The 25,398-nt window shown below is 56.2% G+C and overlaps 2 protein-coding genes and 1 long non-coding RNA gene across 5 annotated transcripts; 1 reads left to right on the top strand and 2 right to left on the bottom strand.

Moving 5' to 3' along the window:
* Positions 1 to 261: 261 nt before the first annotated feature.
* TRIM11 (tripartite motif containing 11) lies at positions 262 to 13,806 on the bottom strand. 2 transcript variants are annotated; one of them, XM_007988141.3, is made up of 6 exons: positions 12,940 to 13,806; positions 8,851 to 8,946; positions 7,757 to 7,987; positions 3,638 to 3,660; positions 3,448 to 3,548; positions 262 to 1,837 (listed from the first exon to the last, which is right to left on the bottom strand). In XM_007988141.3, exons 1-6 carry the CDS (start codon positions 13,345 to 13,347, stop codon positions 1,290 to 1,292), a joined length of 1,407 nt encoding a protein of 468 aa, XP_007986332.1. In that variant the 5' UTR covers positions 13,348 to 13,806; the 3' UTR covers positions 262 to 1,289. The 2 variants fall into 2 exon arrangements, with proteins under 2 accessions (XP_007986332.1, XP_007986333.1); XM_007988142.3 differs by having other exon boundaries at positions 7,757 to 7,984.
* Positions 13,807 to 13,920: 114 nt separating this feature from the next.
* On the top strand, positions 13,921 to 19,373 carry LOC140710223 (uncharacterized). Of its 2 annotated transcripts, XR_012091161.1 has the most exons (3): positions 13,925 to 14,284; positions 15,329 to 16,475; positions 17,465 to 19,373. It is a non-coding gene; the product is annotated as an uncharacterized lncRNA (long non-coding RNA). The 2 variants fall into 2 exon arrangements; XR_012091160.1 differs by having other exon boundaries at positions 13,921 to 14,284; positions 15,329 to 19,373.
* TRIM17 (tripartite motif containing 17) lies at positions 14,993 to 23,500 on the bottom strand. The gene is made up of 7 exons (XM_073011454.1): positions 23,198 to 23,500; positions 21,289 to 21,757; positions 20,459 to 20,554; positions 17,701 to 17,931; positions 16,170 to 16,192; positions 15,961 to 16,064; positions 14,993 to 15,543 (listed from the first exon to the last, which is right to left on the bottom strand). The coding sequence occupies exons 2-7, from the start codon at positions 21,715 to 21,717 to the stop codon at positions 14,993 to 14,995; spliced, it is 1,434 nt and encodes a 477-aa protein (XP_072867555.1). The 5' UTR covers positions 21,718 to 21,757; positions 23,198 to 23,500.
* Positions 23,501 to 25,398: the final 1,898 nt, after the last annotated feature.

Genomic DNA, 25,398 nt, shown 5'->3' with positions numbered 1-25,398 from the left:
GCACAATGGAACACAGTTAACATTTACCAGGATAGCTCAAAAAAACATTCCTGCAGTAGCTCCACATAAGGAACATATACACTGAGCAAAGAAAGCGGAGCACCCATCTGTGCCTGGGTATGGGAAGTGGCTGCCCGTCCCAGCCCCTACTCTGCCTGAGCTTCCTGCCAGCCCCATCAACAGACTCCCTGGGGCTCTGCCCTCTGCTGGGCACAGTGGGGCACCCGCAATTGTCCCTGGACTAAGCAGGCACCAGCAGGATGACTTGTAGACAACAGCCAAAGTTTATTTAACGTGGGAATGCTTACAATAAATAAAGCAGAGGGGTAAAGAGAAGCAGAACAGTACCTTGAGGACAAAGAAACCCCAAACCCAACACAAAAATCAACTCCTGTCTTCTGCTATATGCCCTGGGCTCTGGGCAGCCACTGCTCGTCCCCAGGGTAGGGAGACTGCAAGGCTGGTGGCCAGCAGTGCACATCCCCAAGCAGCAGCTGGGACCCTGCGTCCAGAGGGGCCATTGAAGACCTAGGAAGTCTTTGCAAGGGCAAAACCCAATGGCGACATGCCCATGAAAGCTTCAAGTCACAACGTGGGCCTGCAGAAGACATTTCTGGGCTGTGCTGTCTCCTCTAGGCCCACACACCTGCTGAACAGACATCTGTACCCGGGCACCTCCCAGAAGCCTCTTTATTCTGGGACATCTACTCTCGGTTCCTGTCCTCCCTGGCCCCTCCCATCATCTGAAGACTCTTATGATGGCTGCCTCCTAATTCTTCCAGAGCGGCCACACCCTGGACTGTGACAGGCTCTCACCCACTATGGGGTCACAGACAGGCATGGGGTTGGCTCCCATCCTGGCTGCCTCCCCCGGCATCTTCAGAGGTGGGGTGCACAGTAGTTTTGGGGGCTGGCAAAGCTGCAGGAACTGTGCAGCTTAGGCGGACCCTGGATTCTGCAAGCCCCAGTGGAGCTTTCTTGGCTTCTGGAACCACAGGTCAGAGCTGCTGGGGCGATGGGGCTCCCAGCTTTGGTAAGGGCTGTTGGCATTAAGCAGCACCCGGTGGCTGGAGGGGTCTCCCAAGGAGGACAGAGCCTGCCCCATACCCTCCCGCAGTTTCCTGGAGTGCTAGAATTGGGCTTCTCCCACGCAGGCTCAGAAAGGCACTAGGAGTTCCTCCTCTTGCTCAAAGGACACACTCCCTCCTCCCAGGTCCTCCAAGTGGACAAAACACTCAGTGGCCTGGAGGGGCAGGAGAGGCAACAGGACTCCTCCAGGAAGGCCCGAGTCACTGGGGAGCCAGGATGTCCCCAGACCCACCTTTCGGCCGGCAGATAGTCATTGGGGTTGGGCTGCTGGACAGGGGCGAGAATAGGGGCCGCAGCGTCCCGGAGAAGGGGATCTCAGGGAAGATGAATAGCAGCGACCCATCGGTGGCGCTGTAGAATGAGAGATGTCTGGCCTCGTAGTCCAGAAAGATCCCCACACGCCTGGGTGGGTCCCGGAGGGGAGCCAAGGCCCGTTCAGAGGAATTGTAATAGCTCCCCAGGAAGACCAGGATCCAGAAGCCGTTGCCCGCGGACAGTTCGCCCTTCTCCTTCCTGTTCACATTCTCCCTGCATACCCCCAGGGCCCAGCTGGTGCGGTCCCCAACCTCCACCTCCCAGTAGTGGCGGCCTGAGGTGAAACGCTCCTGGCCCAACACGCAGGGGCCGGGGTCAAAGCGCTCCGGGCTGTCCGGCAGGGCCTGCCGCAGGTCCCCCCGCTGCACGCTCCGCCTGTCTTCAGACAGGATCAGCTCAGGGTTGGCGGTATCCGGGTCCAAGGTCACATCCCCTGGAGAGAGAGGCCCAAGGTCACCCAGGCACAGACACAGACAAGCTGGGGCCACCTGCCCATGTCCTGGGCATGTGGGTATGATGATCCTCCCAGTCGGACGGCCTGGCTGTCTGCCCCGGGGTCCTGCAGCCTCACGACCTCCTGGAGTAACTGTCTCCAAGTGGACATCCCCTCCCCACCTAGCCACGTCCAATTGCAACTTACAATATCCTAGAAATTGGTCCATGTTTTGCCTTCAGAAATCAAGAGGGAATCTTGGTTGCTTTCTTTTTTGTTTGTTTTCTAAAGAGGCAGGGTCTCCAGGCTGCAGTGCAGTGGTGCGATCATGGCTCATTGCAGCCTTGATCTCCTGGGCTCAAATGATCCTCCTGCCTCAGCCTCCCAAGCTGCTGGGATTACAGGCATGTGCCACCATGGCTGGCTAATGTTTTTGTTTTTTATTTGTAGAGATGGGACTCTTGCTATGTTTCCTGGGCTGGTGTTGAACTGCTGGCCTCAAGCAATCCTCCCGCCTGAGCCTCTCAAATTGCTGGGATTACAAAGGTAAGCCAATGCATCCAGCCCGTTTTTTTCTTTCAATCCCCAAATGAAGGATGTGAGTAAGTGCAGCTGTCCCAACCCTGACCACTCCCAGATTTCAGATCTATCCGCCTCTGGAGGCCTGCACACAGTTCCTACACAACAGGCTCCTGACCTGCTAGCCAGGGCTGAGGACAGTACTTCCTTTGGGTGACTGTGATACAAGAATCAGATTTGGGTTTTGTCCCCAGTTCCTGGCAGAGCTCATAGAACCCTGGGAATATCCTGAGTGATAGGAGCATCTAGTGTTATCATAAGACGCCCCTTTCCAACACACCTTAGTTGATGCCACTGCAGTGGCTGAGGTAGGGACCTGAGAGCCCAGCATAGGGTCAGCCACCAGAAAGACCAATCCTGTCAGCAGAGGGTGGGAATGCTCAGCCCCAGCCCCTGACCTCAGGAAGGGGAAAGGGGTCTGAGGTTGAGCCCCATCACTAATGACCAATGATTTAATCAATGATAACTGGAACCTCCACAAAGACACCTAAACAGTTCTTGGGACTCGGGGAGTTTCCAGGTTGGTGAACACACTGGGGTGCTGGGAGGGTGCACCCAGGGACAGTGGGGAAGCTCTGTGCTCTTTCCCAGGCTTTGTCCATGTGTCTCTTCCATTTGGCTCTTCCAGAGTGCTATCCTTCACAACAAACCAATGACAGTAAGTGAAATGCTCTCCTGAGTTCCGTGGGCTGTGCTAGCGAATGCTCACATCTGCAGAGGGGCTGAGGGAACAGAAGTATGGGCAGCCCCTGGAAGTTGTGACTGGCATCTGAAGTGAGTTCCATTCAATGCTGAATGGAATCCTTTGATACCCAATTCATTTCCAAAAGGTGAAGAATTGTTTGGTGTGAAAATACCCACAAAAGTGATGTCAGAAGTATGAGCAGAGGACATTTTCCCAACAACCCACCACCATGACACTGTGAGTTTGGAGCTGGCAGTGGAGGGGCACAGAACATGTGGCTAACTGCCCAGGTCCTTGGCGGGTACCCTCCTGGAGTCATCTCCCCACCTAGGGCCTCCACACCCACCTCGAAACCTCCGCAGTGTCTCCACCAGTCCCGGGACCCTGCACACGGTCCTCAGCTCCATGGGCACAACTTCTGGGGGCTGCAGCTTCACATCCTGGACCCTAGAGGGGACAACCCAGATGTCATCGCCATGGCCAACAGTTGGGTCCCACCTCACTCCCACCCCCTCCAGGAAAGGCTGGGCTCGTACCTGCGCAGGGCGTCCTTGATGTCCTATGTGGGGAGGAGAAACAGCACACTCCATGTCAGTGATCATCGCCTGCTCCCGGAGTCCCCACCCAGCCCCTGGAGCCTCACCCCATCCCCCTCTCCTACATTTGAGCCTCAGGCAGCAAAAACATACACAGGGGGCCATAAACCACCCGCAGCAAGGCTCACAGACAGGAATGCTGGACAGAGGCTCCAGCATATGTGCCAGGAGGCATCACCAATGGGGTGCAGTCCAGTCCTGCGGACCGAGACCCACTTCTGCCTAACACTTGGATGTAGGGCATCTGGCTGTCAGCTCACTCCCCCAGAGCCCCAAGTGGGCGCCCCTGGGTGCCAAGGACAGGACAGGCAAGCATCCCAGCCTTCAGTGTAGGGGCGCCTTCACCCCAGCCGGAGCCCAACCCTGCAGTCCCACTGCTCCCTCTCCCAGCTCCGCCTGCCCTGTGGGCTCCCTGCTCAGCCCTACACCTGGGCGTGCCTCCTTCCTGTGTCACTGCCTGATACATGACAGCACCTGACTCCGTGTTAGGGCCTGAATTGTGTCTATCCCACCAAACTCGTATGTTGAAGCCAGAAACTTCAGGACCTCAGAACTTGACTATTAGAAAAAAGGACTTTTAAAGAGGAAATCATAGTAAAATAAGGCCATGAGGGTGGGCTTTAATCCAACATAACTTGTGTCTCAAAAGAAGAGGTGACTAGGGCATAGACACCCACAGAGGGGAGACCCTGTGAGGATACAGGGAAGAAAAGGCATCTATAAGCCCAAGAGAGAGGCCTCAGGGGGAACCAGCTTTGACCTCAGTCTTTCAGTGTGCAGGACTAGGAGACAATCAGTCTCTGCGGGGGAAGCCTCCTGGCAGGTGGTACTCAATGTGGCAGCCCGAGCTGGCGCAATACACCCAAGTATTGGAACATCAGCTCCTAGGAGGCATGGTCTTGTATCTCTTACAGCAGCCTTCAGTTCACTGCAGGGATTTAACCCACACTGTCAAATAGATGACCCACACCATGTTCATTCTAACACATGTGGTGCCAGCTACCAGGCCAGGATGCAGAGGTCAGTAAGACATAATCCCAGACAAGGGTTTCCCTGCATGTAGGAGAAATGGCAAAGGAAGATTTCCACATATACAGGTAGTTAATTCTGTCTAGGGGAACAACAACACACTCTAGGTCCCAAAAAATTTTTAAAAAGGAAGCCAGCACTTTGGGAGGCCAAGGCAGGTGGATCACTTGAGTCCAGAAGTTCAAGACCAGTCATAGCAAGATAGCAAGATCCCATCTTCAAAAAAAAAATTTTAAAAATTAGCTGGGCTTGGTGGTATGTGTCTACTGTCCTATCTACTCAGGAGGCCGAGGTGGGAGGATTGCTTGAGCCCAGGACGTCAAGACTGCAGTAAGTCATAATCACATCACTGTACCCCAGCCTGGGTGACAGAGTGAGACCCTGTCTCAACAAATAATTCATAAATAAATAAAGAGGAGACTCTTGGTAGGGTTCTGGAGCCCAAGAGGAATTTGTTGGTAGACAGAGGGGAAGTGTGCAGGATGAGGGAGGGGTGTGCACAGGGCAAGGGCAGATGGTGCCGGTGTGAGCAAGGCAGCTAGGAGCAGCTCCACCTTGGTTATTCTACCTGGGGTGGGTGGCCCACCCCGGTGTCATTTGGAGACAGGTGGTGGCTGTCACAAGGCCGGGTGCAGGGGCAGCAGGAGAAGGGCTTGGGGGTGGAGGAGAACCTTGGCCTCGACAAGGGGATTTGGTCTCTGAACAGAACATGGGCCCTCCAGGCGCAGCATTGACTTGAACAAAATCACACTGCGGCTACAAGCAGGGCCTGCTGAAGGGGGCAGCCAGGACCCCAGAGTCCACAGCAGCCAGAGTCCACAGCAGCCAGGGCCCCAGAGTCCACAGCAGCCAGGGCCCCAGAGTCCACAGCAGCCAGGGCCCCAGAGTCCACAGCAGCCAGGGCCCCAGAGTCCACAGCAGCCAGGGCCCCAGAGTCCACAGCAGTCAGGGCCTCAGAGTCCACAGCAGTCAGGACCCCAGAGTCCACAGCAGCCAGGGCCCCAGAGTCCACAGCAGTCAGAGCTCCAGAGTCTACAGCACTCAGGGCCCCAGTGGGTAGATTCCTGGGAGTCACTCAAGCCCTTACCTCCACTGTGCAATCTCTGTCCATTGGGCCTGGGTACTGGGAACCCGGGTTGGGTCCCCCAACCCAACTGGGGGCCAAGGGTGCAAAGCCACCCCCACCTCTCCCTCTCAAATCAGCACACAGCTCACACCAACACACAGCTGCTGGGGCTGCTCTCCTGCAACCCCCATGTGGGCAGACCCCCACAGCATGCAGACCAGGCCAGCTCTGTGCTGGCAGGTTTGGGGGGCAGGAGGGACCCCCCTGAAGCCTTGCAGCCAGGCCAAACCTGGGCAGGGAGCTTGGTCAAGGCATGGACAGGTGGGCCACTCAGCAGGGTGAATGCAGGTGGGCGTATGAGACCCAACACCCACCCACCCACATGCCACAACGTCTCAGCCAAAAGCCCAAATCGCATCTTCACACAAACCCTATGGGTCCCCATTTCCAGGTCAACTCACCTTCTAAACCCTTCCTGGCTTCTCCAAGACCTGTCCTCTCTGCCCTCCCTGAGGGCTCCTCCTCAGTCTCCTGGGTACCTCCCCACCCCACAATTTTCTGACCACAGGACCCTCTCCTTATTCCTCAGTCTTCCTACAGACGCTAGCCGAGTGTCCTTCCCGCTTCCCAGGCTCAAAGCCAGTTGATGTACAAGCTGGTGCATGCAGCACACAGAGTGGAGGGGCGGATGCTACAGACTCAGAGGTAGGAGGTGGAAGGTGGGGGAAACTACCTACTGGGTACAATGTGCACCATACGGGGATGGCTACACTCTGACTACACTTGTACCCCCTTAAATCTACAAAAATAATTTAAAAAAATATATATACAGAAAAAAGCTTACGATAGAAATGACAAACGAAACCAGGAGTTGGTGCCTGGACTGATGTTCTGCTGGGCTCCAGAGGCCGGCAGCAGGTCATCCCCTGTGCAAAGCTGCCCAGCCACATCAGCAGCATTGTAGGCTCCACCTGAGTCTGGCAGCCCTGCCCCACCAGTGGCCGAATTCACTCACACAAGACCTCTCTCCTCTGTGGGAGCCAGAACTGCCTAGGGGCCTGTTTCCCTCTGAATCTTGGGGCCCCTTGGGTCTACACCATGCTGGGCATGGAACACGTTTTCCATTTTGTGGGACAAACGTCCAGCTGAACCCCATGGGAAGATGACAGCAGACACTCCCAGCCCACATGGGGCCTCTCAGCATGGGAGTGCCGTCAGTCCTCATCAGTGCACGCTTGCCGAAGGGGGAGAGCTAACTCCAGGCCGCCTGACCTGCCGCCAGGCCAGAGGCCAGGGCATCCACTGGTTCTGATTTGGGGGCACACCAAGGAAAGCCCAGGCCCAGGGGGCCGGCTCAGGTAGTGGAGCCCACACATGGGGAAAGATTCTCCCAGAAGCAGAGGAGGAGGAGACACCACCCCTGATAATGGAGATGCATGGGGTGTGCCAGCGGGGCGAAGACAGAGTGAAGGGAGAGGACTTCCTGCTGGGGACACCATGGCAGGAGTTCTATGGGAGGCCCAAGGTGGTCCCGGCAAGCACACGCCCACTCTGCTGTGCCCACAGGGAACAGCAGCATCAGTCAGGCCGAGATGGAGTAACTTTACATAAGCACTTAAGAAACACCACCTGTTTACATCTACAGAGGACAATCAATCTTCCCTTTTTCAGCACATGGATTTTGGGGGTAGGACAGGTGGGACATCTGTCCTGCTGCTGACTCAGCGTTTCACAGGCAAGAGCCGGGCACATCCAGCCATGCCATTAACCTCTTAGCCCAGACAACCTCTGCCCCTGCTTCTTGCACTTTCTGGTTCTCCCTCCCCCAGTGTGGTCAGGCCATGCCCGTGTGGCCACCATGGCTGCTCCCCACCCAGCTCACCTGAAGCAGTCCCAGCACAGGCTGCTCCCCGCCCAGCTCACCTGCAGCAGCCCCAGCACAGGTTGCTCCCCACCCAGCTCACCTGAAGCAGCCCCAGCGCAGGCAGCTGGCAGCGGCCCTCAAGCTCGGCGATGAGCTCAGCTAGGTGGGCGGTCTGCTGGCCTAGGCGGGCTGCACCCTCCCGCAGCCGGGGCAGCACCTCCAGCTCCTCCTCCTCCAGCCTCTGCAGCAGCTGCTGCTCCTCCTCTGCCAGCAAACGGCGAAGACGTTCGAACTCACCCAGCACGTTCTGCCGCTGGCTCTCCACCATCTTCTGTGGGGCCCAGGGAGAAGGATAGCTGAGGCCAGAACCCAGGCCCAGCCGGACCCCAAGTCTGGTCAGACCCCAAGCCCACCCCAAGGCCGGGCCACACCCAACCTCCCCCCCGGGGCCTGCTAAAACCCAAGCACAGCCCCAGGTGTGGCAGGATCCCAAACCTACCACCTGGTACCGGCCAGACCCCAAACCCACCTGTGGCACCTCCTAAACCCCAAATCCATCACTCAGGGATAGCCAAATCCCATTCTACCATGCAGGATTAGGTAGACCCCAAATCTAAACCCCAGGGCCGGCTAGATCCCAAATCCACTACCTAGTCCCTCCCCAACTTCCAAATCCACCCATTGGCTTGGTGGCCAGCTGGACCCCAAATCTACCACCCAGGTCCCTCCTGACCTCCAAATTCTCCCCTGGGGCTGCCCAGATCCCAAATCCACCACCTAGGGCCTCCTAGGTGATTTGGGTAGACCCCAAATCTACCCCAGAACTGGACAGATCCCAAATCTACTCCTCGGGATGGCTGAATCTCACATCTATGACCTAGTCCCTCAAAACCTGCAAATTCATTTCCAGGGCCCAGACCCTAAATCTCCACCTGAGAGTTGCCACCCAAGCATGCTGGGACCCTAGGATGGGGCCCTTGTGGTATGGGAGCCCACGCCCGTGACCTGGCAGGACAGGTGCACATGGGGAAGGACCAGCCCTTCAGTGGGCTCAGTGGGGCCAGGCTGAAGCAGTGACTGGTCCTGGGGCACCAAGGGCAAGTGTGCCTGGCCAGCATTGCCCCCTGGGGTCTCCTATACAGGACCTTCACCCCCTGCCCTGCCACCCAGAACCCTGGAAGCCCCAGCACCTGCCTGCCACAAGATGCAGGTCTCATCCGCCTGGGCTTGGAAGAGCAACGCATCCTGCATCTGCTTCCGGAGATGCTCCAGTGACTTCTCCAGCTTCGCCTGTGGGAGAGGCCAGGCAGGGCCATGAGACATCGGTCCTGTCACAGAAGCTTGCCCTTTCGCACCGGACACACTGTCCTGAGTTCCTCCTCAGAGACAATGGGGACAAACTGAAATCTGCCTGGTGAATGAGGGAACTCAATGCCCTCCAATGAGCGTGAGCCCTCATGGTAGGTGGGCAGCCTCTTACCAGAGGCTGACAGCCCCAGCCACATTCTTTCCTTTTTCTCATATGAGATGTGTTTCTAGACCTTGAGCTTGCTACCCTACCCCAGGCCTCACCCCGCTTTGCAAAGCTACCTCAAGGGTTCTGGCTGCCCACTCCATCTGTCCCCAAGCTGGCTCTGAAGGTGTCGAGCTCTCCTGTTCCCAAGCCAGTGTCTCCTCCTCCTCTTCCTTCTCACCTACCAGCTCACATAAGGGCCTTGGGCTAAGCCTATGCTGGGGTCCAAAAATTCTGCCCCATGTCCCCATAATGTCATAGGTTGAAATCCCAACTCCCAGGGTAAGGATATTAGGAGACAGGGGTTTTGGGAGGTGACTAGGTCAGGAAGGCAGTGCCACCACGATGGGATTAGTGTTATAAAGGAACCCTCGCCCCTTTCACCATGTGAAGACATAGTGAGAGGGCATTGTCTGTGAACCAGGAAGCGCCCTCACCAGACACCAAACCTGCCAGGGCTTGATCTTAGACTTCCAGCCTCCAGAGCTATGAGTAGTATACATCTGCCATGTGCAAGCCATGGTGTTTTGGTAGGACAGTCAGCAGGGACAGAGATGCCTGGCTGCCCACCCCATCTTTTCTCTAAGCCACCTGGGATCTTGTGCATTTTCAGCTTCATCAGCTGTCACTGTAATAAGCCCCAGGACAGGTACACTTGCATTCTGCTTTCTTGGTCCTTAATTCTCATTCCCACGGTTCCTCATGAGGTGCATACCAGGAAGCAGTGAGAATCCTATACACAAGCTCGCTGTACTGTGTGTGCTCAGGGTGCCCTGAACCCACTTCGCGAAGGGTCTGCTCACTTCCACCCCATCTGACACCCTTATCAGCAACAGGCCCTGTGCTGGCCACACCTCTTTGCTTCTCAGCCACCCCAAGTCATGGCTCTCAACTCTCTCTATCCATGCTCTGGAAGGATGGAGGTGCTGGGAGGATCCACAAGTCTGCCCAGGTAGCAGAGCCAGGACATGGGCCCAGCTGCCTGGCTCCAGGTGCTCACTTTGGTTCACCACCTAGCCTCGCGATTCAAGAATACTGCTTGGCACCTCCGGAGCACTAAGGACATGTCCAACTGCTTTATTGTCTCTGCCTAGGCTTAGCTCTCATGTGAGCTACAAGAACCCCAAATGGGGGTCCCTGTCCCCCCGCCTCTCTCTTCACTGCTACCGGCCTGTTCCAGAAAACTCACGCCTGGCCCCTGTGACCCCCAACCCTACCTCAAACACTTGGCCCAGTGCCTCTCAACTTCTCCCTCAAGGCCTCAGTCCCTATGTGACATTTTCAGTTTTTGTTTTTGTTTTTGAGATGGAGTCTTGCTCTGTCCCTCAAGCTGGAGTGCAGTGGCACTATCTCGGCCCACTGCAACCTCTGCCTCCTGCGTTCAAGTGATTCTTCTGCCTCAGCCTCCTGAGTAGCTGGGATTACAGGTGCCTGCCACCACACCCAGCTAATTTTTGTATTTTTTTTAGAGATGGGATTTTGCCATGTTGGCCAGCGTGGTCTCAAACTCCTGACCTCAAGTGATCTGCCCACCTCGGCCTCCCAAATGGCTGGGATTATAGGCGTCAGCCACCACACCTAGCCAACATTTTCAGTTTTCAACACTAAAGTTACAAACAGCATTTGATCAGATGGAATGGGCTGTAAAGCAGCACAAGGTACTCAGCATGGCAAAGATCTTGCATTTCAGGTACCTGCATCTTTGCGTCTCTGGACATATTAGAACGGAAACCTTTTACCCTGTGTGTAGTCAGAACTGGGACGCTGAGGCTTGGTGCAGGCCTGGGATCTTCCCTGGCCTCCTCCTTCCTGTGGCAAACCCCCTCCCCACCCAAGTGCCATCTGATACACAACCCAGAGAGATCTGGGGGCCGTCTTCTCTTTCCTATGATGCTGCTTCCTGGAACTGGATCTTACTGGGACTTTCCTGTTTACCACCTCGGGGCAACCCAGCCTGGGGCTTGTTCACCTGTCATGACCCCATGTCAGGGCCAGGCAAGGAGTGAACTTATAGAGCTAACAGGCCCCAACTCTGGCAAGTGGACACACAGCCCCATAGGTGGGACTGAGCTTTCTAGGCCTATGGGGGCAGGTAAAACCACTTTCCTGCGGTTAACATAGCATAGGCCCTAAGGCAGTGAAGAGGAACAGGATATGTCATCCCCAAATATACCGCTGTGGTATAAGGATTATTCTGAGTAAAAGCAGATGCAGGAAGAGCTCTCTGTACTCCTATCTGCCTAGAAGTAGGGTATTCATTCCCCATGAGAAAGGCACCCTCCCTCCACTAGGAAGAGGAGGGCACTCTAATCCCGGGAGATGATTCTGCCTAAACAGACCTTACTACAATGACCATTATCTTGTGTTAGTTCTTCCCATCTATTTCCTAGTCACTTTCCCACAATTTATCAGTCCTAGATGCCGAATCCCGTTTCTGTGTCCAGTCACTTCTCCACAATTTACAAACCTTTGCTGAAATACACTTTTCTATGAAGTTCTTGTGCATGTAAAACTTAAAATATTAATCAAACTGTATGATTTTTTTTCCTGTTAATTTGTCTTGTGCCAGTTTAATTTGCAGCCCCCAGCCACTGAACCTAATAGGGTAGAGGGAAATTTTTTCTTCACCTGCAAAAGAAACGGTTAAGTGCTATCCCATTAACTATATCAGATTAACTCTACAAAGCTACTGGGCACTCTCTGCACCCATGGGGATAATTGGTGTCAGAAGGGTAATTCTGCTGGGCTAACATGTTTGAGGTGTAGACATTCCTGCATGGGCAAAGAACGAAAAGAAAACCCACAAGAACCTGTGTTTGGACAAGCCCACGGATATGGCTTTAAACCACCTTTCTGCTAAAATCCAAAGCAGAAGGGGACAGATTCAGATTTATTCTAGTATCCCAGAAGTTTTCTCTGTGATAGGGACAGACCCAGCTCCATACTAACACTGGCTTAACTGCTAATCTGGCACACACAAGTGACCATGATGCAACACACAAAGTGCAATCAAGAAAGCTCCAAAGATGCTGCCATCTACCCCACACGTGGGCTCCCAGGAGCACACCCACAGCAGGTCAGCCAGGAAAGTACCGCGGGAGGGAGTGCAGGCCAGGAGAACGTGTGCCCCAGGCCCTTCAGCTTGGGGTTTGTTTGGGTTTTAAGCAGCAAAATAAGGGAAGAAGAGGCGGGCTGAGCCCTAGCATCTCAGATGGCAGAGATGGCTCCCAGTACCCCACCCTGAAATGCAGGGCAGCCCTGGAGGGGAGGTTAGAGAGGAAACGACTGTTTCCCCTCATCCTGCTCAGTCTGGGGCTTTCCCAGGACTTAAGTACTGACCTGATAACACAGTCCCTGCAAGGAGTCCATCTAGGATCGTCCACCTCTGAGGTTCTCCCACTTTCCTCTGATCCCGGCTCCTTTCTGGCCAGTGTATAACCACATTTTCCTTGCCTCCACTCCACCACCTTCCACCTTCCTCTCTTAGCCTCTATCTGTGGGAGGTACACCCCTCACCCCCGAGAGCAGGGTCTCATTGGCGGCCATGGCTCCAGCCTCACGGGGCCTGCTTGAGACAGGCTGTCATGAGCCCCCACAGCTGCCTTGCGCGATACCCTCCTCACCGGCCCAGGGCAGGCTGCATCCTGAGCTCCCCGCCCCAGACAGAGACAGATTACGCCCGGAGCAGTCCCGAAACCTCCCACCCGCCCAGGCCTCCCCAGTCCCCGGCTCCCCCCATGACCCTGCGCGCCACCCCCGCCCAGGCGCACCTTGAGGTCTTCGGCCGCGTCCTGCAGCGGCCGCACGCGATGCGCCCAGTGCTCCCCTGACCGCTCGCAGGCCGCGCACAGGAGGCGCAGCTCGTCCCCACAGAAGGCGGCCAGTGGCTCGCGGTGCGCGGGACACACGCCTTGCGGGACCGGCGACGGCGGGTGCAGGCGCCGCGCCATCTCGGCCATCTTGGCAAGCGGGCGGTTGGGCCGCAGGTTCCTCTGCGGGGACAGCTCGCGGCACTCGGGACACGCGTACGGGCCCTCGGGCTGGCCCCAGCAGCGCCGGATGCACTCGCGGCAGAAGTTGTGGCCGCAGTCAGTCATCACCGGATCCGTGAAGTAGTCGAGGCAGATGGCGCAGGTGGCCTCCTCCTGGAGGTTGGTGGACAGGTCGGGGGCGGCCATGGTGCGGACCGAGGGGAGGAAGGCGGTACTGTCCGCGGGGCGGCGGCAGGGAGACTCGGGAGCTCGCGGAGACGCTGGGTATCCGGGTGCGGTGGCGCAGGCGCGGGCACTCCGGGACGCGAGGCTTGGGACTCCCGGGTGCTCGGGCTCCGGGGCACAGGGACTCCAGGGCGCAGGACTCTGGATTTCGGTAGCGCTGGGCGCGTAAGCTCCGGGTGCTCGGGGGACGCGGGACGTAGGGATCCCGGATGCCGGCAGGAAGAGGAGCCGAGGCGGAAGCAGGAAGCGACTGGGTGGGTGTTTTTTTTTTTTTTTTTTTTTTTGGAACAACCCGCTTTTGCCTCCGATTGGCCGCTGCTCGTCACGCGGTCCGCAGGCGGGATGGAATTGGAGAGCGTTCACTTGCTGACTTGGCGTCCCCACCGCTCCGGTTCCTGTGGCGAGGTCTTTACCCCTGCCCTGGGGAGGAATGAGGCGCAGGGGAGGGATGGGGACAGGGGGCGGATAGGGGCAGGGGGCGGGGCGCAGGGGAGGGATGGAGCAGGGGGCGGGGCAAGGAGAAGGGATAGGGCACACAGAATGGGCTACCGGGGAGAGTTGGGGCAGGGGGCGGAGCTAGGAAGGATGGTGGCTCAGGGCGGGGCACACGGAAGCAACTGCAAGGACTAAGGGAGCCCGCAGCCTGGGGCATTGGAGCCCCTCGCCATACCCCTAGTGCGTCCTCAGCCCTCAGCCCGTGCTTCCTAGGGCCGGTATCCTCGGAAGGCCCAGCCCTCACAGCCTTGGCAGGCCAAGGTCAGAATGATTGGAGTTGGGGGATGCGACGGGGGCATCCCTCCAGGACCTCCAGGAGGCCCACATTCTCTCTGCGGGAACCACTCCGAAGGGGCACGCTGTTCCAGGCAGCCCCTCGCGCAGACACTCCGGCCTTGTCAAGGTAGGAGTACGCTGACTCCGGAATTCTGCCGCGCTAGTGCTTGACCCTGCAGGGGTGGGTGGGGGGTTCCTTGGAAAAGGGAAGGGCGTTGTGGAAAGGAGGCCCCTACATAAATCCTAATCTCTTTGGGATTTTGCCCCTGCTCGTGCAGCTTCGGGGGTCGAAAGGGATGGCGGTGGGAAGCTCTGAGGCTTTTTAGGGGTTCAGCCTTTCCCATTTTCCCCCTTCGAAGGACCCAATAGGATGCATAGGACATTTCCATGGGCAACCTCGGACCATCCCTGACAGAGCAACCTAACCAACCCCGCTCCTCCCCCTCATAGGATATTTCTGCTTCTTTGACAGAGTAACCTAAACCCCTGGGGGCGGCTGGGAGCCACAGATTTGTGCCATTCCAAAGTGGGGGCGGGGGCATGGCTAAAGAAAACGTGACTATGCTCTTCTTGGTGTATAGATATGGATTTAGAAATGGTCCACTCAGAATGCAGGGGCTTTCAAAAGTTTCCTCTAGGAAGCATCTGTCAATATATACCCTCTTAATGTTTGACAGTTTTAATCACAATTATATTTAGACTTTGAGAAACCCCCTGCATGTCTAATGGCTGCCAGCCTGATGCCAAAGAACCCTGGCAGGTGGCCTGCAGTAAGCAGAAGGCCCACACCTTCTGCAGAGCCAGGGGCAATGCCCGAGTTCCCCGGCCTGCATCTCTATCCCTTCACCCACATGGTCACTGTGGAGATGACCATCTGACCAGACTTCGGAGCCCCTAGGCAGAAGAAAGGCTGCAGGGGGCCCGGGAAGGTAGCCTGGGAGTAGGTGTGCAGGTGGGATCCATCGCTCACGCTGTAGAATGACACCTCCCCGGCCTCGAAGTCCAGGAAGACGCCCACATGGCTGGGAGGCTCCATCAGCATAACGGGGATTGGGGCAGACAAGGTGGATAAGTACTTGGTTCCCTTGGACAGCTGCACCACCCAGAAGCCATTTTCGGGGCACTTGGGGACCCTGTCTTTCCTGCTCACATTGTCTCTGCACACACCCAGGGCCCACAGCGCGTCCCCGGTGATGTTCATGCCCACCTCCCAGTAGTGTCTCCCAGAGGAGAAGGTCGTCTGGCCCACAGCACAGGGGTAAGCCATGAATCGGTCCTTGCTGCAGAACCTGCTGCCCTCCAGCGAAGAGCCGAGGAAGCGCCTCTGGCGGCTCTCGTACAGGAGAAGGTAGGGGTATGCGGAGGTGGCATCAGGCACCACATCCTCTGTAGATGGGCGTAGCAGCAGAGAGATGGGGAAAGGTGTGGGGCATTCAGGGTCAACGGTGGGAGCGTCCGGACCCTAGTGGTGGATGTGGCCAAATGGTCCCCTAACTCAGAGGCCTCCCCTGCTGTGAATCTGTGGTTACTTGATGCTTCCACACCCCAACTGTGTGTGGGTATTGGTGGCAATAAGGTACAGGGGGCTGGGCAGAGGGACCACTGGGAACTCAACAAGCTTCAGCCCATGAATTAGAACCACTGGTAACACCGCCCTACGAAGGCACAGTGAATAGCCAGTCACCGTCACCAGGCAGTGCACTTGCAGACCCCCCCCATTGATGGCTTCCGAGGCTGGGGGGTGCAGTGGGGCATCGCCAAGAGATCCTGGGTCAGAGGTCCCGGCCCTGGGTGCCCACTTACCTAGAAAGCCTCTTAGCACTTCAATCTGTCCAGGAACCCTGCACACAGTCCTGGGTCTGGTTGGAGAGGCAACCTCTGGGCACTGCACACTCACGTTGTTCTTCCTCCAGTGGGCACAGTCTTATTGACTCCCCTGGTCCCACAATCTTATTGTCCCCTCTGGCCCACCACTGCCACTGCCCCCACCCCCGCCTGAGGGGACCACATACCTGCTCAGGGGTTCCTTCATGTCCTGCAAAAGACAGGGACAGAGGGTGGGGAGTGATCCAAGCTCCTGGCTCACTTCAATGTCCCTGCTCCCTTCTTGTCCGTGTCTTAGGGCAAGACCCGTCCTGTCCCCTGGGCATTCCCTTCCCACAACTGAGCTTCATGGAATTCCTGAGCCTTCCCCACTGCCCTGGTTCCCACTACTACCAAAGACCCCAGTGCCTCACCTAAGCTGAGCTACCCTGTTAGCCCACGGTCACACACCTGAGGTCCTACAACTCAGAAGAGGCGGAGGGGATCCCTTCCAGGCAAGTGGCCACTCGACACTGACCCTTCTCTCCTATTTCAGGTGGTTGTGGCCCACCCAGCAGGAATGGGGTCAGGGCGCAATTGGGTGCGGTTTGGGGAGGGAGGGGGGTGGGTAACAGACTGAGCCACCTGAGGATTTTCTGTAGCCTCTTTAGGGATTCAGAGTTCCCTAAAGAGATCACTGTTCACTTCTCTGGCCTGGAAGCTATAAGGGACTTGTTTTCCAAAGGCCATATTTCTAGTTTCCAGAGCGTGACCCTAACTCTTGGCAGGGACTGTCATGCAGGTGACGCGCTTGGCCCTCTGCTCATAGGAGCACTCTTCTACCAGCTGCAGGGGCTTTTCCCCTCAGTTGGTCAGCAAACCAATGTAGTGGGTTGTGAACAGGCTGCTTTGTTTTCCCTTTTCCTTTCTTTTTTTTTTTCCTAGATGTGATCTCACCATCACCCAGGCTGGAGTGCAGTGGTGCAATAGCTCACTGCAGCCTTGAACTCACGGGCTCGAACAATCTTCCTGCCTCAGCCTCCTAAGTCCTGGGACCATAGGCACATGCCACCATGCCCTGCTAATATTTTAAAGTTTTTGTAGAGATGGCATCTCATCAGCCATAATCAAGCCCCCTCTCCAGGGCCATGGCACACAAGCTGGTCCCGGCAGGCAGGCTGGCTGCTTCACCTCCCCACTCCCATTGCCACACAACTCACTCCTGGGACAGTGTGCCTCCCCCACACTGAGACATGGAGTCGCTGTCCCAGAGCCGCACCTGGCTGCTAGGTGTCCAAGCCACTTCTCTGGACTTGGAAGGAAATGGGGACACTGTCTCAGGTTGGAACCTGTACGGGGCTGACTTGTGTCCCCACAAATTCACAGGTTGAAGCCTGAACTCTCAGGACCTCAGAATGTGACTGTGTTTGGAGATAGCATCTTTAAGGAGGGAGTTGAGGTCACTGGGGTGGGCTCTAATCCAGTCTGACTGCTGTCTTTATAGAAGGAGATGATGCTGTGAGGACACGGGGAGGAGACAGCATCTTCAGGTCCAGGAGAGAGGCTCAGGAGAAATCAGGCCTGCCCACACCTTGGCCTCAGCCACCCAGCCTCCAGGACTAGGAGACTGGGGAGCTAACAGCCCTTTCCTGTTGGCTGCCTCTTCCCCAAGCTCAGCCCCCGCTGCCCATGCCTGTCAGAGCTCACATCCCCCCCTGCCTGCCAAGCCCACCAGCTCACCTGCAGCATCTGGAGGGGCCCATGTGTGCTCCGCTCCTCCAGCTGCAGCAGCAGCAGCTCCAGGGAGTGACCCTGCCGGTCCAGGCAGGCCACGCTCTCCCGGAGTCTGCTGGCAGTCTCCTCCTCTTCCCTCTCCAGAGCCTGGAGGAGCCTCTGCTCTTCCTCCACCAGGTAGAGGTTCATCTTCTCAAACTCCAGCACAATACGTTCTCTCCGCTCCTTCACCTTGCCCTGCAGGGTGGAGAAGCCCGGCATGTCGCCAGCAGGTGGCTCGGCTCCAGGGATGCTGGCACCTCTCCCCAGGGCCCTGGTGACCCACAGATCACCAGCAACCTGAGCTTTAGTTGGGGACCAGGAACTGTGACAGAGGCCGCCACCCCTGCTATCCTGTGATACACTGAGTATAACCCTCTGAGCCCCAAACTGCAACTTCCACACATCCAAACACCCATGCACCCTTGCTCTGAGGAGGTTCAGAATGTTCACCCCCAAATAAGCCTCTTGGGCATGTTAAACAAAATTTATGGGTGGCCATTGTTTTTTGTTTTGTTTGAGACAGGGTCTCGCTCAGTTGCCCAGGCTGGAGTACAGTGGCACTTACTGCAACCTCAACCTCCTGGGCTCAAGTCGTCGGAGTAACTGGGACCACAGGCATGCACCACCACATCCAGCTAGTTTTTAAATTTTGTGTAGGGACAGGGTCTTGCTCTGTTGCCCAGGCTGGAGTGCAGTGGCACAACCACAACTCACTGCAACTTTGACCTCCTGGCCTCAAGTGACCCTCCCACCTTAGCCTTCCAAGTAAGTGGGACTACAGACATGTGTCACTACCACCATGCCCAGCTAATTTTTAATTTTTTTTTAGAGACAGGGTCTTGCTGTGTTGCCCAGGTTGGGGTTCAGTGGCATGATCATGGTTCACTGCTGTCTCAGACTCCTGGGCTCAAGTGATCCTCAGGGGCCACTGTTTTGAACTGGGCTCCTGTGCTAGGTCCCAGAAGACCAGACCCAACCAGAATAGAGTCACTGGTGCTAATGAAACCAAGGGGTTCATTGATCAGGTCAGCCTGCCCTGATTGCTTTTTGTTATTTTATTTTTCCTATTTCCATGAAGCTGAAGGCTGTGCCTCTGAATGCTGACCAACCTTCACTGGCTGCTTTATAGATAATATTCATAGGTCACCATGGGACTGGTTGCTTCAGGAACGTGGGGCAGCTCCTGTCCAGCTGAAACTGGTTGAGACCATCTGCCCTTCAAGTGGACCTGTCCCAGTGCCCGAGGTGGCCTTTTGATGTCAGAGGGCCAAAACTTCCAACCTCAGATCATGCTAAGGCTGCCATTTCTGGTACCTGTGTCCTGTGAAATGCCATGCACCCCAGAGACACCTGCACAGAATGGGCCTGCTGGACCACCCTGCCTCCCTAGCTCATAAAGACTCCTAAGCTGTATCACTCGGGAGGCGAGTTTAAGAGCTGTTCTCCCTCCTCACTTGGTGGCCTTACAAATAAATCTTTCCTCTTAGCTGGATGCAGTTGCTCACACCTGTAATCCCAGTGCTTTGGGAGGCTGAGGTGGGAAGATAGTTTGAGCTCAGGAGTTCAAGGCCAGCCTGGGCAATAGCAAGACCATGTCTCTACAAAAAAAAAAAAAAAAAGGCCGATCTTGGTGGCAAGTGCCTGTAGTCCCAGCTACCCAGGAAGTTGAAGCAGGAGGATCACTTGAGTCCAGGAGTTTGAGGCTGCAGTGAGCAATGATCGCATCACTGCGCTCCACATCTCTAAATCTGTTTTGATTTTGTGTTTTGACAGGCATTAGGATTAGGGTGAACTAAAGGCCATTGAGAACCCACAGAAGCAGGAAAACCTGTTTGCCTCCCCCATTAGCAGCCTAAAAAAATAAAGTGCCTGGCCTGGCGCGATGGCTCATGCCTGTAATCCTAGCACTTTGGGAGGCCGAGGCAGTCAGATCACCTGAGGTCAGGAGTTCAAAACCAGCCTGACCAGCATGGTGAAACCCCGTCTCTACTAAGAATACGAAAGTTAGTTGGGCATGGTGGCGGGCACCTGTAGTCCCAGCTGCCTGGGAGGCTGAGGCAGGAGAACTGCTTGGACCTGGGAGGCAGAGGTTGCAGTGAGCCAACACTACACCATTGCACTCTAGCCTGGGCAACAAGAGTGAAACTCCATCTCAAAAAAATAAAAATAAAAAAGTGCCTTTTCATGAAGGAAATTTCCAGTGGTCACGGCATCTACATCAGGAAGAGATTCCCAAAAACAACTCTTCACCTGAGACACTTGCTTAAATACTTAACCAACATTATCTGCCTCCCCAGCCCAGAGGCCCCAAGCCCTGTTCCTTTGTGGTGCCGACCTATGCCCCTACCCTCTGGCTGCCTCCTGAGCCTCCACCTTCTGGCTGCCTCCTTTGTGGTACTGAGCCCCCAGCCTCTGGCTGCCTCCATTGTGGTACTGAGCCCCAACCCTCTGGCTGCCTCTTTAAGTCTGATTTTTGAGGTCCCTTCTCCCCACCCTATGTGTGCATCTGTAATTTAAAATTGCCTTTTTATCTTTTTCTCTGCTGTTCATCTGTCTTAAGTCAGTTTCATTCTGAGGCCAGCCATAGAACCTAGAAGGGTGGAGGCAGCTTTTTTCTTTTCCTGCCACTGAGGCAGCATATCCCCACAGGCAGACACAGACATGTAAACGCAGGAAGATGGAGCAGCAGCAGGAAAGGGACTGGACGGCCCCAGACACCCACCTGCCACTCGGCTAAGCTCTGTTCCTCCCTGGCCTGCAGATTCCCTGTCCTGGTGATCTGCTCCCGAAGGTACTCTATGTCCTCCTCCAGCTTCAACTGTGAGACACACAAACCGCAGGATTTGGGATCAGTGATCTGCCCACCTCCTGCCTAGAGTACAGTTGTGCTTGCTGAAACTGCACCCACCCCAGAGACCCTCCTCAGAAGGGGCAGGGGATCAAAATGCATCACCCAGAATGTGCCACCTTGGATTATTTTGAGCTAAAAGCACTTTAAAAAGGGCAAGTGTAAGAATTGCTGTGATCCTCCGCCTTCCTAAGAGCAGAAGGCACAGCCCACCATGCTGGATAGGCCTGCCCTAGGCCAGGAGGAAAGCCATGTTCTTACCAAGGGCAGGAAAGCCGAAACCAGAGAAATCTGTGCAAAGGGACCCTGCTAAGCTAACCCTCATCCTCCTCAGGTATGTGTTTGGCTCTAACATGCTTCCATGGGCCTCCGGCTCCTCAGGAGGGACTCCTGGGTCATGGAAAGCTTATAGGGAATGAAATTCAGTGCTTTGCTTCTGCTCATCTGTCTCAAATCAGTTTGGTTCTCAGAGCCACCCAAAATACTATAAGAGAGGAGAGGTAAGATTTTGCAATGCCTGCATCATACAGTGTAGGCCCACATTGTCCCCACAGACACTCCCCAGCCCCAGGCCACCTTGTTCCCTGGACGCCCCCTCCCCAGCCCCTGACTTGGGCCACTTTGTCCCTGGACACCTTCTCCTTCCCCCATGATCTGGGTCACCTTGACCCCTGGATGCCTCCTCTCCTTGACCTGTGGCCCACCTTATACCCCTGCACTGCCTCCTCGGCAGGCAGCACCCTGTGCAGTCGGTGCTCCCGGGACTCCCTGCACACCACACAGATGGGGCTCTGGTCCTCCTGGCAGAAAAGCTTGAGGGGCTCCTGGTGCTCCTGGCACAGGTCTTGCTTCTGCAGGCCAGGATGCTGCCGTGCCATCTCGGCCACCTTGGTGAGAAGCCGGTTGGGCAGCAGGTTCCTCTGCGAGGACATTGCTCTGCACTCGGGGCAGGGGAAGGAGCCCTTTCGCTTCCGCCTCCCCTTCTTGCCCCACGCCTTCTCCCAGCTCAGCTGGATGCACGCGCGGCAGAAGTTGTGGCCACAGGCGGTCATCACAGGGTCTGTGAAGTAGTCCAAACAGATGGAGCACGTAGCTTCCTCCTGCAGCTTTCTGGCGAGTTCCACAGCCTCCATGGCTCCTGGGAGACACGAGGCGGGTTCCCAAGTTGAGGGGCTGTGGAGAGAGGTGGGAGGGAGCGGGCCCGATGCTCTGGGTGCTGGCAGTGTGCAACCTTCCTGTATAGCCTCCCTTTACAGAGGAGGGCTAGGACTGCGGTCCAGTTAGAGGGTCCAGAGTCATCTTTTTTTTAGCCTTGTCAATAACCGACACAGATACCTCCCCAGAAACTACACAGACCCTCCCTGACCAATGCTTGCCAGGCCCCTCTGCCTCTCCTCTCCACTGGGCCTGGACCACTTCTGCCTGCTGCTGGCTACCCCCAGCTCCACATCTGATCAGTTCCTCCTCTAGGCCTTCAACCTGCCTTTCTGGAGCAGCCTGCTAGGTCAGCTTAGGGAGAAGCCCCTACCCTTGGAGCCTTCCCTTAATCACTTTCCAACCACTAACCACCCCCAGATCCCCACTCCCATTCCCGCATACATCCCCAGCGGTCTTTGCTGGCCAACACTCCCATTGCAAGTAACCTGACTAAAGAGCCTTCAAAGCATCAGAAGAATTTTTTATTTAACAAAACCCCGTTCACCAAAGGAAAACGGGATGGGCTCTCAGAGGAAAAAAGCTCTCTTCCTTTTAGTGAGGTGGGGTTCAGAAAAAACGTGTGTGCATACACGTGCCCACACGCACAAACACGTGCATACACGCACAGACGAACACACACCCATACACATACCCCATGCATGTATACAAACGTGTATGTGTACACACGCACACCCATGCATACACACCACACAAATACACACGTACAAACATACAGAAACGCGCATCCACAGAAACAGGCATCCACAAACAGCACACACAGGCACAGATGCACGTATCTGTACACATGCATGCATGTACACACAGGTACGCGCGCGTACCCACGCACAGGCACACGAGCGTGCACACAGACGCCCCCTGCAATTTGAACACCCGCGACCCCGGGCAATGGAGAGTCACAGCCTTCCGCCTACGCCACGGGGTTGCTATGGGGACCCAGTGGCAAAGGGAATTGAAAATCGCGTCTACACTGCAAACACGAGTCTCCCCTTCCCTTCTGCCATCCCCTAAAGCGAAGGTGTCTAGGGGTCTCAGACTTCCCCGGCTCTGTCCCACTTCCATTTTCTCGGAGCTTTCTGCACGCCAACCACCCGGCGCCAGCCCCCTCCTTCCCCCCAAGAGCCCTAACTGAGGCACCCAGTCCACCCGCACCGAAGCCGGGCAGGGGCAGCGGCAGGGGGCGTGGGGCTCTGCCTCTGGCTGCGGGGATGGCCATCCTTCCCGCTCTGGTCCGCTAGGGTCCCGGTAGAGTTACCTTGTCCAAGCGCGCTAGCCCCTGTAGGGACGCGGCGGCCGGCTGAGGCGGGAAGGCCGGGCGTTGGAGGGCGAGGAGGACCGGGTTAGGCTTAGGTCGTGGCCCAGGCACCACAGGAGGGTGGCCTAGGCGGGGGTACTCACCGCGGGGGGCCCTGCACAGCGCCTAGCGCACCCGGCCGAGCGCTCGCTGCGGGGAAAGGCTGGGTCTGCCCCCACGAAGTCCAGGGGGCCACGGCCGGGCCAGGGGCGTGGGGGCGTGGGGTCGGGCGGTCCAGGGGCTTTGTGGCGTCAGCGGTGGGGCGGTGGGAGCCGGGGAAGGGGAGTGCTGGGCGAGGGAGAGAGCGTCGGCTGGAATGGGGGCGGCGCCTCTTAGGAGAGGTTGGGAGTGACTTGGGGAAGGAAGGTGGCCGGGGGTGGGGGGCTCAGGACGGGCCAGGGGAGGGCGCAGCGGGGAGCTTACTGGGCGGTGGGGAGGATGTGGTTCACAGCCCAGCGAAGGGAGCAGTCTTGTTGGCCTGGGGTGGGATTTTTAGGGGAGGTTAAGGGAGTGTGGAGGGGGATGGGAGTTGGGGGGGTTACTTGGGGGTTAGGAGTGGAATGGGGACAGCTGGTGGGGCAAGGGGCAGCCATGCGAGCGTCAGGGTCTGGGGAGTGTGATTGGAAGAGGCTTCTCAACCTGGGGTTGGGGCTGCAGGAGGGCTCACGAGCCCCAGGCTGGAGGGTTAGGTGGGGGCTAAGTTGGTTGGGGTAGGGGATGGAGAGGAGTTTGTGGGGGCTGGGGTGGGGGCGAGGCAGCAGGAGTGAGTGCCGGTTGAAAAGCTATGAAGGGGGTCCCCAGGAGCAGCCAGCCCCCAGGTCTGCCCACATGGTGGGCAGTCAGCATCAAGCTGAGGGTCCAGAGAGGGGCGTCCCAATCCTGTGGGCGGAGCGGTTTGCAGGGACCACCTGGCAGGTCAGGTCACCTGGGGCGAGGGGGGACAGGGTGGGTCTTGCCGACACCCCAGGTGGTTTTGTTACCAGAAACAGGTCCTGATCCAGACCCTGAGAGAAGGTTTTGGATCTTAGGCAAGAAAGAATTCGGGGCAAATCCATAGAGTAAAGTGAAAGCAAGTTTATTAAGAAAATAAAGGAATAAAGAGTGGCCACTCCATGGGCAGACCAGCCCGGAGGGCTGCAGGTTGCCCATTTTTATGGCTATTTATTGATTATATGCTAAATAAGGGGTGGGATATTCATGAGTTTCCCAGGAAAAGGATGGGCAATTCCAGAAACTGAGGGTTCCTCCCCTTGTTAGACCATATAGGGTAAGTGTGACCTTGTCTTGGCATCTGTAAACTGTTGTGGCACTGGTGAGGGTATCTCTTAGTATGCTCATGTATTATAATTAGCGTATAATGAGCAGTCGTGATGCCCAGAGGTTATTCTGGTCGCCATCTTGGTTTTGCCGGCCTCTTCATCACATGCTGGTTCATCAGCAAGGTCTTTATGATGTGTATCTTGTGCCAACCTCCTATCCCATCCTGTGACTTGGAATGTCTAACTTCTGGGGAATGCAGCCCAGCAGCTCTCAGCCTTATCTTACCCAGCCTCTATACAAGATGGAGTCGCTCTGGTTTAAAAGTCTCTTACTGTTTCAGCCAAAATGCCACCCCCAGCCCTGCCCAGGTCCTGGATGGTGGCCATTTCTTATGGCCTTGAGTCCCCATGCCTAGTCATGATGCTTCATCCTCCAGTAGAGGGATGCACCTTTCACACGTAGGGTTCATTTCCTGCTTTCAGGAAAAGGGGCCAGAGGCCTGTGTGCTCCGAGTCAGAGTCCTGGGATTGGGGAGAGAGAACAGATGAAGAAACTAAGGCTTGGCCCACACAGGGGATGCAGGCAGAGAGGAAAACAGGGCCTCGAAGGCTAAGAGGCACCGTTCTGCAGTCTCCTGGGTGTGCGGGTGTACACAGCTGGCCACAGGCATAGATGGCTGACTTTCCCTGGGCTCACTTAGTAGAGTGTTTCTTCCGTGGTCTCTCATCACTTGCACACAGAAAGGGGTCTGTGTGCTGACAGGTGCGGGCTGGCTGTGCACACTGGGTGATTAAGTGAATTACCCTTGTGAACCCCGAATATCTGAGACTAGTTTCAATTAGGAAGTTTATTTTGCCGAAGTTAAGGACGCACGCCCATGACACAGCCATGTGCCCAAGGTGGTCCGAGCACAGCTTGGTTTTATACCTTTTAGGGAGACATGGGACATCAATCAATATATGTAAGATGAACATTGGTTTCATCCAGAAAGGTGGGACAACTGGAAGTGGGGAGGGGGCTTCCAGGTCATAGGTAGATAAGACAC

Source organism: Chlorocebus sabaeus, chromosome 25 (assembly GCF_047675955.1).
Source record: "Chlorocebus sabaeus isolate Y175 chromosome 25, mChlSab1.0.hap1, whole genome shotgun sequence".
NCBI classification, from domain to species: Eukaryota; Metazoa; Chordata; class Mammalia; order Primates; family Cercopithecidae; genus Chlorocebus; species Chlorocebus sabaeus.
This window is presented reverse-complemented; position numbering and strand designations above follow the sequence as displayed.

Coding starts and splice junctions, on each gene's coding strand:
- TRIM11 (XM_007988141.3), bottom strand. CDS start 13,347: ATGGCCGCCCCCGACCTGTCCACCAACCTCCAGGAGGAGGCCACCTGC. Junction 8,947..12,939: donor ACGCGGCCGAAGACCTCAAG/GTGCGCCTGGGC, acceptor CCTCTCCCACAG/GCGAAGCTGGAGAAGTCACT. Junction 3,661..7,756: donor CTGCGCTGGGGCTGCTTCAG/GTGAGCTGGGTG, acceptor CTCCCCACATAG/GACATCAAGGACGCCCTGCG.
- TRIM17 (XM_073011454.1), bottom strand. CDS start 21,717: ATGGAGGCTGTGGAACTCGCCAGAAAGCTGCAGGAGGAAGCTACGTGC. Junction 20,555..21,288: donor AGGCAGTGCAGGGGTATAAG/GTGGGCCACAGG, acceptor TGTGTCTCACAG/TTGAAGCTGGAGGAGGACAT. Junction 16,193..17,700: donor GGCCCCTCCAGATGCTGCAG/GTGAGCTGGTGG, acceptor TGTCTTTTGCAG/GACATGAAGGAACCCCTGAG.